General features: G+C 51.5%; 6 protein-coding genes across 6 annotated transcripts; 3 read left to right on the top strand and 3 right to left on the bottom strand.

Annotated features, from left to right (window-relative positions):
• Positions 1–189: 189 nt before the first annotated feature.
• AIM2 lies at positions 190–1,182 on the bottom strand (the record flags this gene model as incomplete). Its single annotated transcript, XM_032031604.1, has 4 exons — positions 190–260; positions 316–483; positions 538–850; positions 901–1,182. 4 exons carry the CDS (start codon positions 1,180–1,182, stop codon positions 190–192), a joined length of 834 nt encoding a protein of 277 aa, XP_031888694.1.
• Positions 1,183–3,912: 2,730 nt separating this feature from the next.
• On the bottom strand, positions 3,913–4,590 carry hadL-1 ((S)-2-haloacid dehalogenase; the record flags this gene model as incomplete). Its single annotated transcript, XM_032031603.1, has 1 exon — positions 3,913–4,590. One exon carries the CDS (start codon positions 4,588–4,590, stop codon positions 3,913–3,915), a length of 678 nt encoding a protein of 225 aa, XP_031888631.1.
• Positions 4,591–4,984: 394 nt separating this feature from the next.
• On the top strand, positions 4,985–5,323 carry CGGC5_v002733 (uncharacterized protein; the record flags this gene model as incomplete). Its single annotated transcript, XM_066151029.1, has 3 exons — positions 4,985–4,991; positions 5,067–5,205; positions 5,269–5,323. 3 exons carry the CDS (start codon positions 4,985–4,987, stop codon positions 5,321–5,323), a joined length of 201 nt encoding a protein of 66 aa, XP_066009376.1.
• Positions 5,324–7,107: 1,784 nt separating this feature from the next.
• On the top strand, positions 7,108–9,236 carry AOX1-2 (Alcohol oxidase 1; the record flags this gene model as incomplete). Its single annotated transcript, XM_066151028.1, has 5 exons — positions 7,108–7,228; positions 7,279–7,622; positions 7,715–8,195; positions 8,323–9,030; positions 9,082–9,236. The coding sequence occupies 5 exons, from the start codon at positions 7,108–7,110 to the stop codon at positions 9,234–9,236; spliced, it is 1,809 nt and encodes a 602-aa protein (XP_066009392.1).
• A 1,086-nt stretch (positions 9,237–10,322) lies between these two features.
• PRTA (Aspergillopepsin-2) lies at positions 10,323–11,132 on the top strand (the record flags this gene model as incomplete). Its single annotated transcript, XM_032031601.1, has 1 exon — positions 10,323–11,132. One exon carries the CDS (start codon positions 10,323–10,325, stop codon positions 11,130–11,132), a length of 810 nt encoding a protein of 269 aa, XP_031888986.1.
• A 277-nt stretch (positions 11,133–11,409) lies between these two features.
• gsfF-3 (Cytochrome P450 monooxygenase gsfF) lies at positions 11,410–13,154 on the bottom strand (the record flags this gene model as incomplete). Its single annotated transcript, XM_032031599.1, has 4 exons — positions 11,410–11,763; positions 11,817–12,105; positions 12,160–12,710; positions 12,768–13,154. The coding sequence occupies 4 exons, from the start codon at positions 13,152–13,154 to the stop codon at positions 11,410–11,412; spliced, it is 1,581 nt and encodes a 526-aa protein (XP_031888762.1).
• Between the last annotated feature and the right edge of the window lie 1,152 nt (positions 13,155–14,306).

Raw genomic sequence — 14,306 nt, 5'->3', positions numbered from 1 at the left:
AGGGCGCCTTACAATAACGAAATAGAACCATCACCAATTATGACCAAACAATTCACTAGTGATTGTAGTCTCGCAGCTTTATTGCATGTCAAAACGTCCTTCTCATTCAGTCCCTGCAGCGAGAATTCGCTGCCTGGCGACCTTCTCTCCGTTGCTAAATTTGCATACCTTCTGATAATCCCGCGACTTTTACTGCTTTGTCACCAACCAAAGATCAAACCAGTCAATCATAGCACGTAGACTTTGCTCTTTGCACCAGCCTAATGTGAAATGAGATTAGCGAACAGTGCTCACTCAAGAACGGGACAAACTCACGTTGATACGGATCAGCAGGGTCGCCCTTCACAGCAAACCCGTGCCCCACGCCATAGAAAAGCTGCACATGGTAGGCCTTCTGTTCGCGCTGAAGAACGTCGATGGCCTTCCGTCGAGACTCAGTGTTGAACGCTTGATCATTCTCAGCACAAGAAAGCAGCAACGGTTCTAGTCACGTCAGTCCTCAAATCATCTAGATGAAGCTTGCCCCGGAAAACCTACTCTTGAGATTTGAGAAATGCTCCTCCTTCAAGGCCGTAGGGTGGGCAAATGCACCGGCCGACACCACTGGCTCACCATCTCCGGCCGCACCAGCGAGAAGATCACATACAAATGGTGCACCGAAGCAGTATCCCGTGCAAGCATAGCGGGTCTCCGTGCCGGCCACCTGGCCGCCAAACTTCCCGCGCACAGCATTTGTCCACTTGGGCACGTTCTCAGTTGCAAACGTCCAGTGCTTCGTGCGCCAAGCAGCGTGATCAAACCCGGGCGGCAGCGGATCAGACTTGTTGGTGCGGTACTTGGAAATGGGGTCCTATGTTCCGATGGTTAGTATCGGTTTGTGACTCGGAGTGATGTACCCACACCACGGAAGTAATCCATGCCAAGCGCTGTGTACCCGGCGGACGCGAAGCCGTCCATCAGCAGCTTGGCGTTGACCGAGAGGCCCCACACGTCCGGGAAGTAGAGCACGACGTGACCGTTGGGAGAGGAACCCATGTCGGCAGGCCGGACGACGTAAGTCGGCACCTCAATTATGTCCTCAACCTTTCCGGCGGGGTTGCCGTCATGGATGGTGCCTGTGAAGCAGCATGGCCCGGGTGGCTTTGCGAGGTACTCTTGATCGTCGGACTTGGTTTGGGCCATTTTGGTTAATCGAAGGCTTTCGATTTGGTTATTGAAACACAATCGAGGGCAGGTTTAGTAGAGCTTTTGAGTTGTTTCCTCGAGTTGAGGTAGTCTTGGATGGGGCCGGGGAGTTTAAGATCGATGCCGGCTCGGCACCGACGTTGGTGCGGGGTTTCAAGGGCGCCGCAAACAAAGAGCCCACGGACATGGAGATACCATTCAGAAACTTGAAGTGCAACGGACCAAAGTAAGTATGACCGGCCAAAACATGCCCGAAGTACTTGACTTGCCGGAGTTAAGTGAGTTAGCCCAGAGATCTTAAACTGGCGTCGTTACTCATCATCGGCTCTGGTGTTGAACGTAATCAATACATCGGTTAATTGGTTTGCTGGAGATAAGCTGCTCGACTATCTTCTCTCCGCTTCCCAGGCTCTGATCTCTATCCTGACCAACTACAGACTTATCCGTGTCATTTCTAGCTGGTTTTTTTTTTTTTTTTTGCCCCCTTTTTAAAAAAAACTCGGATTACTCGAATGTTGCAAGGTGCAACTTTTACATAAATTAATGTCTACATCTAGTTAATCCGAGTTGGCCATCATTCAACAAAAAAGCCTCTGCATTTTTACCAAAGCCCCAGGAGATTCTCCACCAAAACTAATTGATTCCCTGTGCTGAATCCCGTGCTGATGCATTATTCAATTGTTTCTGCTTGAGTCTGTAGAATTCTTGAGCTGTCTTGCAAAATTTGTCAATCGCACTCCTCATCTCGCGAAGTTGAACGCACCTGCCGAGATCGGCTTGACGGAAAATAACGGCTGAGTGGGACTTGCCTAAATCAACAAGTCTCTAGTTATATTTCTCGATACTAAGCACAAAAGGCAACCAAGAATCAATTCCAGTTCATCTCAGGTTCTCCGTTGTGGCATCCAAGCAAACGACAAGAGAGGTGACCATGCAGCTGGGTTGTGTAGCGGGGCTACTGACGACCTTAATAGATGCCGATCTCGCTGTGAGCGAGCGAGTCAACTGACCTTGCAAACAACAGCTGACACCTCGAGGACAACTCGATAAAAGTTCACCTCAAGCAGCACTCGAAAAAAGCGCATAATCCGACCTGCCCGACACATGGTGTGTCATTTACATTATGCTGTTTGGCCAACATGCTTCACCTTCTCGACTTGCCAGCGGAAATCCTCCTACACGTCATTTCACAGTTCGCTGATCCCGATCGTGGAAGGTACCAATCTGTCCATGATCGCAAAATTTGTGGCGATAACACTCTTGATGTGGCCCGTCTGCATTGCGATTTGGCCGCCATGGCTGCTCTTTGCCGGACGAGCCACACACTCAGAGACTTAGCGGAGCCGTTTCTTTTCAGCTTTGTTTGGCTTCCGCAGCCCACGATTAGACAGCTTCTGTCCATCATGAGATGTTGGGATTCACGCCCAACAAGATCGAAATATGTCAGGCGGCTGGTGTGTGAGCCTATATCTGCCGATGACTACATGTCAGAAGAGGACGCCGCTGTCGTAGTTCGTTCGGCTTCCGACATGAATGCTGAACTACCAGATGGCTGGGCTCAATCGCATAACAACATTGACCTGGCCACTGAAATCCTGGCACTTCGGGCTATCAATGTCGAGAGCCTCGAATTGAACTTTCGGCGGGTTGGTAGCACTCTTTTCAAATGTCTCGTCCCGGGTGCAGGGGGGATGAGCATTCGACCGCCACGTTTTAGGAATCTTCGACATTTACATCTGCTGAAAATGCCTCATGAGAACTTCTTTAGAGACGAAGGAATTCAACACATTCTAGACGAAGCACCAAGTCTTACGAGTCTAGAGACAAGCGGGATCACCTTTAATCCTTCACGACCTTTCAAAGCTCCAAATTTGACCACATGCAGGCTCAGCTTGGACGCTAGTCGCCCCCAATCCAACGCACCAGAGCACGTTGTGTCATCAATCTCCAGACTTGTTCATTTAGAAGTCAAAACCAAGGCGTTTATGAGTACTCAAAAAGCAGGCCTTATCTTGAGGGCACTTCGACGGCATGCTAGTACGCTACAGACACTTTCGATGCCGATAGGTTCACAGCCGCAAGATCACGATGCCCTGGAACCCCTGCGAGAGTTGGTCAACCTGACCAGTTTCGAAATTGTTCTCCCGCATCCCTGGGCCGAGGAGGCGCGCAGCATGCCACATTTTTGTTTACCGCCCTCCCTAAGGACACTCCGACTGGTAGTCACTATGAATCACCCTACCGAGATGCCAATCATCGCTGAATGGGCGATGAAAATGCGAAGGTTTGGGTCCCCGGGACTTCGAGTTCTCATCGTAAGCGAGGACTTCGACAGAAAAGTTGCGATAAAGGGTTACATCATGACTATGTCGAAAGAGTTTGACTGCGAAGAGGTTGTGAAAGAGCAATCCAAGGAGTTTCAGAGAAGGAAACAGGCAAATGAAAACAAGGGTAAGCGTCAAAGGCTGGGCGACTCTGATTCTGATGATTTATTTCACCAGACAGCGATTTTATGAGAACATAGTGAAGATGAGCAGTTAGTAAGCTAGAAGAAAACATGGCCACCCCGACTTAAGATTGGCGATTTCACCCTCACGGCCACACACAATGCCTAACCACTTCGCACATTAGCAACCCGTCGCCTTGGAACCTGTTAGGTCAAGCTTCCCAAGATTCATCTCGATTATTTACCCGGATAGTAAGGCTAGCCTAAAGTCGATGGAAAGTTCAAATAAAATCCTTCAATGCATCATCCAATGTCCTGCTTTCCCTCAGCAGCTCCGCATGACCCTTCTTAGGTAGGCCTATCTTGTTGTGCCAGACAACCTTGAAACCTGCCTCGGTTGCACCCTCGACATCTCCGTTACTCCCAGCCACAAATAGTACCTCGTCCGCCGAAACTCCAAGCTCAGGTAAGATGGCATGGTATGCCTGGAGCACCGGCTTGTAGAACCCGCTCTCCTCAGCTGTGATAGCCGCGTCGAACCTGAAGTTCCTCTGCCCGTTCTCCGTAACCGCCTTCTCCACATTTCTCACCGCCATATTGCCCTCCTCTCTGGAACAATTCGTGACGACGCCGAGCTTGTAGCCCTTCTTCCGCAAACGCGACAGGACATCGCCAACCTCTGGCCATGCCGCCAGGTTGGGCCAGTCCCTAATCAGAGCCTCGGGTGCAGATCGTGGCAAGTTGACGTCGTCCGCAGCCTGCATCACCAAAGCCTCGTACGGGGCATATGCTCCTTGACCGAAGGTCAATTCCAGATAACGTTCTCGCCATTTGCGGCCCTCCTCAGCCGTCCCTGTTGGCGTCGAAGCATTCCATATAGTCCATGAGTCAAGCAGCGCCGTTAGGAGATCGAAGATGATGGCTTTAGGAGTGAACGACGGTGAAGTTGTGGTGGACATAGTTGCAGGCAAAGAAGTATTCTGGGTATGCGCAAGTAGAGAATATGTCACTGAGAAATGGTAGATGATATTCCAGCGGATTGGCATTGAATTTAAAGACTCGGCAATGCCTGGAGCTTTGGTGTTCACGTAAGCATTTAGGCTGTAATTAGCAAGGGAAGCTGTTAACACGCCGTCCGGTACCGGACTTGTGCGGCTGCATTCTATTGCTAACGGTTATAAGAAAGATTCTGGGTGTTTGATAGTTATTTGAGAGATTCGGGATGAGAAATGTAGCAAGGTAGAAGACGCGTGCGGCCTTTTTGAGTTTTGACCTTGAGCAACAACCGCATCCCAAAGGGTGGTTCTAAGGAATGAGTGGTGCGAATGTCTCGACAGCACGTGATTCAAGCCGATGAAATGTACTTAAAAGTTTGCTTTCTTTTGCTCCATCCTGATTTCCAACAAATTTCGCGGTTTCATTCGAGATTCGCTAGCCGACTGTCAGTTGCCTACTCCGGCAGTCTCGACGACACACGCATTTGATCCTTCTGTCCTATCATCGTCTTTTATCATCGCAACTCGTCGCTACCCCTTTCGTATTCTCTACTACCATCGTCCCTATCGAAGAATTAGGTACGCTACGATCAAAGTCATAGGGGACACTGCCCGAATAGCCAGCTGACACTGCCCGGCTAGCAAAACTCTTTCATCGACCTTTTCCATCGCCCATGCTCGCTTCCAGACGGGCTGATTTGAATCATGATGGAAACCAACTCTACGGCAACTGAGATTTCCAACTCGGGGATGCCCACTGCAAGGCCTCTTTCAGCCTTTCCCAAATTCTCACAGTTTCCAACAGAAATACGACTCATGATATGGAGGGAGTTCTATCTCGAACCAAGATACTTCGAAGTTCGTTGGAAATGTGGAATAAAATCTTCGAGCATACCTTCGGGCACATGTCGTAAATCATTCCATTCATCATGTGGGCTCTCGGCGTCATTACTTTACAGCCATCGACACAACAATCAATCGCGAGTCGTACTTGGTGGCTACGAAGATCCGGCCCCGGTTCTGGCTCCCGATGTGGTGCAGTAGTCCGACTTATGATTCAACGTGGTCACCTATCCCAACTGTTGAAACGGTCCCAGATGTATTAATTAATTGGGAAGTTGATTATTTGCAACTCAATGTCGATATATTCATAATCGGCAGATTGGTCGAATGCAGTTCCTGGCGCGAATGCAGTCCCACGAGCTGGTTTAGTGATATACACGAACTTGACCTGCGTAACCTATCGACACCCGAAACAGATAGATATAGCATGTCGAGGCTGCGACAGCGCTTCCTGAATCTACGGGAGGTGAGGTGGAGCACTGAAGAGGGTACGACGTTTTTCGAATCGTAATTTATGGGCCCAATACACCCGTTAACATTGCTCTAGCCTCTTGTTGTATAGCAGGAATTCATCAACCTAAAAGTGGTTTTGGAAGGAACAACAAAGATCAAATGTGACGCTTGAAAGCAATATTTTGCGACAGAAACCCATCTGGGGGTTTAGCTATGCGCGGTCGCAAGTATTACTGATCCACGCTCGCATGAAAACAATCGCCCCAAGTCTTGCCGCCTGAGGTTCTGTGAGATTGCACATCTCCAAAACATCAAGATTTATATAGACAAATTTCGATGCTCATTCGGTTGCTTACGTATCTCAGGTAGCATAGAGGTGTTGCTGCACAAACTGATTTGCAATTAGGATCAATAATTTGCTCAGTTTGCTTATCTTCAAGCCACGGTTATCATGGAAGATTTGCTTCTTATTGCAGTTTACGACTCGATATCGAAAAAGCGGAATGACTTAGCAAATGAAGAACACAATGTAGTTAGAAACAGAAGGGAGTATTCGTTCGGCTGTCTTTGAGGGTTTTACCGACTAGAACTTTGTAGTAAAGAACAAGTTTTTCGCCGATTGGAGGGCCCGCCAAAAAGCGACATGATCCTGTCTCTGTCAGCCGACAACAATGAATCTAGAATGCGAGCAAACGAATCAATCGCCTTGATTTAAAGCTCAAACCTAGTTAATGCCCGCTTCCAGCATCTTTTCTGCGCTAACGTGGGGCTTGCTAACACGCTGACCGGAAGATCAGCAACTCGCAGCAAGCTTCCCCTCTCCGGACCCAACCCCCAGCAGCCAAGCCATGCAGCTTCACTTGAAATGTCACAGTGGTCTTCCACTTCAGAAACCATTTGCAGTGCATTTTGTCAATACCAAGACTTTTAGCAAGAAATTACTGCTACATGAAATGCAACCCCGCGCATATGCCCCTGACGATGGCCGGACAATACGATGCAAAGCATCATCTGCTGATTCCATCACCTAAGATTTGCAGATCAGAAGCTTTATCAAAGATCTGTGCTAGGGGCATCGAGTACTTATTGGAAAAGAACTGCCGCATATGTCAGACCTGCCCTACTTTGTCTCTTTTCCTCGAGACCTACGACACAAATTTGGTCACACATTGATTGACAGTCTCCATGGGTCGCATGAGTATTTCAAAGGCCATCATCGCCACTCTCGCAACTGTGAGAGTGGCTATGTCCGTCTATACGGAGCTCCCTAGCGATTTGACCGAGGTCGATATTATAATAGCTGGAGGTAAGTCATGATCCTCATCCAAGATTGATTCCCGACTAACATACTTGCAGGTGGCACAGCTGGGAGCATAATTGCGTCCCGTCTCGCTGAAGCAGGCGCCTCTACTACTATCCTTGTCATTGAGCAGGGGGGAGACAGCTATAATGTGACGAACGTCATCTATCCGGCCTTGTTTGAGCGCAACACCTTGCCTGGGTCAGATACAGCCCTCTTTTGGAAAGCAAACAAATCGCCGCAGCTGGCAGATCGCGAGCCCATCGTTGAGACTGGAGGTATTTTAGGTGGTGGGTCATCGATCAATTGGATGGTATACACTCGCGGGCAGTGGGACGACTTCGACTCGTGGAATACTTCTGGGTGGACTGCTGAAGATGTCCTACCTTATCTGAAGAAGGTAAGCTTGATGATCGGAGCCTGCGTTTTCGGCTACATCGCGAGTATCTCTTTGTGTTTAGACGACAAGGTAATAACGTGTTGCAATTATAGACAGAGACATACCACGGAGCAACAACAAACGAGTCAACCCACGGTTACAACGGACCAATTCACGTATCCAAGGGAACCCACGAGGCACCTCGTGCTGAAACCAGTTTCATTGAAGGCGCTGCAAAGACTGGCTTCGAAGAGATCGTTGATCTTCAAAGTCTACATTCTAACAATGGTTCCGGTCCATGGTATCGTTACGTATCACCCGAAGACGGTCGTCGCCAGGACGTCGGTCACCGATACTTACATCCTCTTCTTCAAAGCGGCGAGTACCCCAACCTCCACGTGCTAGTTGAGACCCAAGTTCTCCGCGTGTTATTCGATGACGCCAAGCGTGCTACTGGCGTCGAGTTCCGACCAAATCCCAATTTCGCGAAGGCGGGCCAAGATAATAGTACTAGGACCATCTCGGCGAAGAAGCTTGTGGTTGCTTCTGCTGGCTCCTTTGGGACGCCGCTTCTTCTCGAGCGTTCAGGAGTTGGTGATCCCGCAGTTCTCGAGAACGCTAAAGTACCTTTGGTTGAATCTCTTCCGGGAGTAGGCAATGATTCTCAAGGCATGAGCACGTCTCCTTCCTTTTTGTGGGCCTGTATTCTAACATCTTGCAGACCACCATTTTGTCGGCTATGTCTACCGCACATCTCTAAACCAAAATGAGACGATCAACGGCATCGCCCGCAACGATCGCGGTCGTGACGTTCCCGCTATGATCGCCGCAGATGATCCACAACTAGGGTGGAACGGCCATGACGCCTCCAGCAAGCTACGTCCATCTCCTGCAGACATTGCAGCTTTGGGGCCTGAGTTTCAGGAAGTGTGGGACAGAGACTTCAAAGACTCACCCAACCGCCCTCTCATGATCTGGGGTCTCTTCAACGCTTTTTTCGGTGACCCTTCGATCTTGCCCGACGATGCAGAGTATGTCACTACCGCGCCTTGGGTGACGTATCCGTACGCCAGAGGACACGTTCACATTACTGGTCCTACTATTGGCGATGACTACGATTTCGACCCAGGCTGGCTGTTGGACGAAAACGACATCGACCTGAAGAGTCACATCTGGGGCTACAAGACCCAGAGAAAGATGGCTCGTCAGATGGACGTTTTCAGAGGCGAACTTGCTTCAGGACAGCCCAAGTTTCCTGAAGGGTCTCAGGCTGCTGTCATAGAAGTCGCAGATGGCCCGATTGGAGAGGAAATTAAGTACTCAGCTGAAGATGAGGCCGCCATCGTGCAGTACATTCGAGAAAACATCGGCACTTCGAGGCATCCATTGGGGACCTGCAAGATGGCACCACGGGAAGCTACGGGAGTTGGTAAGACACGAAATCCAAGATATCGCTGAGGTCTTTGCTGATGTATTGCAGTTGATGCCAATCTGAATGTGTATGGCGTTTCCGGCCTCAAGATTGCCGATCTCAGCGTGCCACCACACCAAGTTGCTGCGAACACCTACAATACGGCTCTGATGCTTGGAGAAAAGGCAGCAGACATGATCATACAAGAACTGGGACTTGCTTGAGACTGTGCTTTCTGCCACACAGGCTGGCGTGGTTGACTTCTCATCGCAGGAATTCCGCACAATGTTCTCGATACGAGCCTCACATGTCACTCCGCTGGCCATCTCCACAGTCAATCAATGGAATCATATTACCTTGTCCCCACATGCAATTATGGTATTCTTGAATTGTGTTACAGTCCAGGGAACATTGCGCCATCCCGCACCATGTCCCAGTATTATCTCGTGATCCGCGTATCCAGGGACCATGCGCACTATTCTTCAAAGGTGCTGGATGTCCGTGAGGGCCAAGCAAAAGATCTTCTGGCCAACAGGCCCCAATCGCCAGCCAATCCCCGTCTGGCAGGAAGCTTACCTCCAATTAACGGCGATCGCCAGTCTTATCCGTCGGCCGAGAAACCCCACATGCGGGAAACTTTCTCGGCACTTTATGCTTATGAGTGATGGCGCGATTGCAAAAGGTCGATCTGATTAGGAAAGTGGTAATCGATCCTTCACACCCGGCAGCTGGACAAGGGCCTCGACGGGCCTGTCGGGTAGCTGATAGGGTGTGGAGAGCAAATAAATGAAAGGAGGGTACCGTGTTGGTTGCCCTCCAATCACCAACTCCCGTCTTGGCGCGTCCGGAGCCGATGTGGGGTCCTCAGGTGCCGAACTCCCGTGTTGCCGCCCCGCTGCCCGATGGGAATAAAGCTTGATGCGACTTCAACACCAGGGGGGCGCTCACGATACTTCCGGATTAGGGAGGAGCTTTGTTCACGATGGATACAGCTGTGCTGCGTGGTAGACGCGCTCCCGTGCCTCGAACGAACGACACTCGGCAAACCGGCATCGCAGTATCTACTCACCTGCGATAAGAAGGATAGTGGCATTGGAAACATCGCGGGCCTCGCTGAAGACAACCTGCCGAGACACTGCTGTCAGTTTATCGTCAATAGGTATAAAGATGGACTCAAATCGCTAAGACAAGTGAATGTTGGAATCAGCAGCAGCAGAATCCTCAGCAGCAAAGCAAGAGCCTCAAGCATCCAACTTCACTCCTCAAGTCCTCTCTCTCCGGTCTTCACTCCACCCACCACAACTTTCAAGATGAAGTTCTCCCTCTTCCTCGCTGCCGCCGCCGCCGGCCTCGCCTCCGCTGCCCCGGGCACTCCCCTCAAGCAGCGCGACTACTCCCCGGTCACTCCCCGCTCCGACCGCCGCGCCCGCTTCAGCTCCAAGCCCATCAACCGCACCTCCACCGCCCCCGCCGACGTCGTCTCCCTCGACGCCGTCACCGGCGACAAGAACGTCGAGTACTCCTCCAACTGGGGCGGCGCCGTCAAGATCGGCACCGGCTACAACCACGTCACCGGCACCATCGTCGTCCCCGAGGTCAGCGGCTCCAGCGGCGCCGCCGCCTCCGCCTGGGTCGGCATCGACGGCGACACCTGCCAGACCGCCATCCTCCAGACCGGCGTCTCCTTCTACGCCGACGGCACCTTCGACGCCTGGTACGAGTGGATCCCCGACTACGCCTACAGCTTCAGCGGCTTCAGCGTCAGCGTCGGCGACTCCATCCGCATGACCGTCGACGCCACCTCCAAGACCAAGGGCACCGCCAAGCTCGAGAACCTGACCACCGGCAAGACCGTCACCCACACCTTCTCCAGCACCCCCTCCACCCTCTGCGAGACCAACGCCGAGTGGATCGTCGAGGCCTTCCAGGAGAACGGCAGCCAGGTCACCCTCGCTGACTTCGGCACCGTCAAGTTCACCGCCGCCGCTGCCTCCGGCACCTCCGGCTCCACCACCCCCGCCGGCGCCACCATCATCGACATCTCCGAGGACGGCGGCAACACCGTCCTTGCCAAGGCCTCCGTCAGCGGAAGCACCGTCACTGTCTCCTACTCCGGTTAAATTTAGCCTCTTTGATCTGACTAAGAGACTGGCTTCGTGAGCCAAAAGATACACAAACATACCACATGTACATAGACTTGAGGAGATGGATATACAGGACTTTTCTTCGTGGGATGGAGTGACTGACATCACCCTCATTCTTATTATTGGATAGTATTTAGGGTTGGATAGCGAGAGATGAGAATTGATGAATGATGCTTGATGCTGCTTAATATTGAAGCTTCTCCTTCCGTGATTCGCAGTGTAATTGGCAAACGCGAGCCAGTCAGCCGATTGTCTAAGTCCTAGTCTTCGCTGTAACCATCAGCGGTCCCTTCAGATCACTCACTCCAACACTCATCATCTCGGGCAGCCTCCCCAAGAAGCGCCCTTTGGAAACTTCCTCCAATTCTTGCGAATCGGCAAGCTGGAAGTAAAATTCATGCAATAGTGTGCTGGCAAGTTTGTAGATATTCGTCTGAGCAAGTGCTTTCCCAATACACTGGCGGCTACCCAGGCCAAAGTGCATGAGATACCGCGCTCGATCCGCTATCTCCTCTTGATCCCAGCGAGATGGGTCGAACACGTCATGGTCATCGCCCCAGATACGTGGGTTGTGGTGGAAGGCGTGGTTGCAGACGGCAACCGATGTCTTTCAGCAAGTTTCCGTTAGCGTTTTCGTATGTTCGGGGAAACTCAACTCACCCCTTGCTTGATGTGGCGTCCTGCAATCACGATGCCCTTTGGTGCTGTCACGCGTCTTGCTAACGGCATGGTAAACACGGGAGTCAGTCGGAAGTTTTCCTTTACACACGCTCGTAGAAACGGCAGCGAGTTCTCGACTTCGGTGACTGAATATGCCGCCTTTTCTCTGTTAAGTGGTTGTAAGTTCGCATCGATCTCCTCGACACACCGACGAAGAGTGTCAGGGCTGTGAAGCAGATTCCAGAACAGCAACGTCGTCGTCGCACTTGTCGTATGTGTTCCCGCAATACTGCCCTTAGTAAGTATCGTGGTGATATCTCAAGAGAGTGGAAACCAAACTCACATGAACCCAAAAGCCTCCGCCTCAAGATCACTCTTCGCCAGTCTCTCCCCAGTATCAGGATGCTTCGCCAATATCAAATTAGTCAACAAATCAGTCCTGCGCATGCTCCCTTTCTCCGCATCACGATCCACCTCACCAAGCCGTCTCTCAACACATTCGGCCGCCAGCCTCGCACACTTCGCGCGCCCCTCAAACAGCCACCGTAGCCCGCTATGCGGGACTGCTGGCAGCCACTTCTTCAGCGTCTGCATCATCGCCGGCCACGATCCCGTCGTCGAGCCGAGCAGCGTATGCGGCACGACGGGCGGGACGAGGGCCTCGCTCTCGTCCGAGATCTGGGCGCCGAAGGAGCGGCTGAAGGCCAGCTCGCCGAGGACATCGATGGTGTAGTACTGCAGTAGCTTCTTCAGGTCGAAGGCCTCCCCGTCTCTCGCGAACTTTGTGATTTTATCGCGGAGGATCTTGACGTTGTCATCGAGGTAGTGCTCCATGCACTTGACGCTGGATAACGAGAATGAGTTGGACATGTGACGTCGACGGATGGAGTGAAGCTGTTGGCCTTTTTCAACAAACATTTTTCAAAATAAGACGGGTAAGGGCGGAGTTACTTCAATGTCTCTCATGCCAAAGACGTTCGGGATCTTGGCCCCGAACGCGTCATAGTACTCCGTCTTGGGCAGTCGCCGCCCGCCCTTCTGGTACACCAGAGGAACGACCTCCTCGGCCGTGATGCTCAACTTATCTGGCCCATAACGCACAAACTCCCCATATTTCGCGTGGAGTGCAGTCAGATTGTACGGCTGCTGTAGCGAAAGAAACTCATTCACCTGCCATAAGTCCGTGAGAGACGCCCAGAAGGGCCCCGGATACGCAGCAAGGGGGTGAAAGTATCTCTGGTATATCACATACGCAAACACGCCGGCTACGACAGCCCCCAGAAGCAGGCCGACCAGAGACACTGGGGCATCACTCGGCAACTTGGATAACGAAAACATGGTGGCCCGTCAATGAGATCGATAGAGGCAGAACCACATGTCATTAGAAACCTAACGTTGCATGTTCAAGTCTTTATCTACCAGAAACAGATGCCCCGGTTGTCATCTGCCGAGTGTATCCTATAGAAAGAGCTGCATTGGTAAACTCTGCTAACCGAATCTCCCGGGTTCGCTGCGGTGACAAGTGCGGGGGAGAGAACGTCGGATGCCGCGATACCCTTGTCGATCTCCCTGCTGTTTGTGACCGCGCGGAAAACCTGGGGTGCATAGGGGTCTGCGGGGAAAACTGTTTGAAAAGCAGGTGCCATTTCGTAATCACGGCCATATTGGTGATGCATACTCAGACACGCGGCTGATTGAATATCCATGGATGAGGAAGTAGCTGCCAGCATTTAAATGCATGCCGAAGTTGGGCTCTGAAAATTGCTCAGCAGGACAGCGTTGGTTTCGCGGCCGTTGCTATGGGCCAACTGCGAAGACTGCGGGATTCGGCTCTGTTGATGGAAACACGACAGATATGCTCAGAATCGTGGAACTCAAAGGGCGCCACGTCAGCATTTACTAGAGACGTCTTGATACATGCCTTGAGCGGAGTCGACTCCGGCGTACCCAACATGATAGAATGTGGTCGGACAAGAACACTAGAAATTGAAGGACGGACCATCCGTTCACTCATCATAAATCGCTGAAGCGAATATGGGACCAAGAGCACAGTATCAAGAAATAGCATGTGCTCCCGCGTCGGTAGCTCCCGGACTTCCCCCATCATGTGGGGGAGGGCGCCCGACGATACCTCAAGTGGCAATTTTTCGCTGCTCCGAACACTCTGCGAATGTGATCAACCGTAAACAACATGTTTCATGGACCACGCGGATCTCGCATGTCCAGTATTCCGTCTGCCGAAAGTCGCGACATCAATTGCGTGTTCCATGTGACAAGTTGAGAGTTCTGGCTCTTGACCGACGAGAATTCAACGCTGGCATCTACCAAATGAACCATGGTCCAATTCAAGATCGCCATTCCCAGCCAAGCTTTCAGGGTGCAATGCAACTGAAGAGCCTCCCGCTCAGCCCTATGATCCCTCGTTGGCACGGGCGATGGGCGCTCGAATTTCGGGCACGTCGGGTACGTTTGCTTAGCATATTCGGGAAG

This window comes from Colletotrichum fructicola, assembly GCF_000319635.2.
Source record: "Colletotrichum fructicola Nara gc5 chromosome Unknown KSG_Nara_v1_contig02, whole genome shotgun sequence".
NCBI lineage: Eukaryota > Fungi > Ascomycota > Sordariomycetes > Glomerellales > Glomerellaceae > Colletotrichum > Colletotrichum fructicola.
The sequence above is the reverse complement of the archived record's forward strand: the minus strand, read 5'-3'. Positions and strand labels throughout refer to the sequence as shown.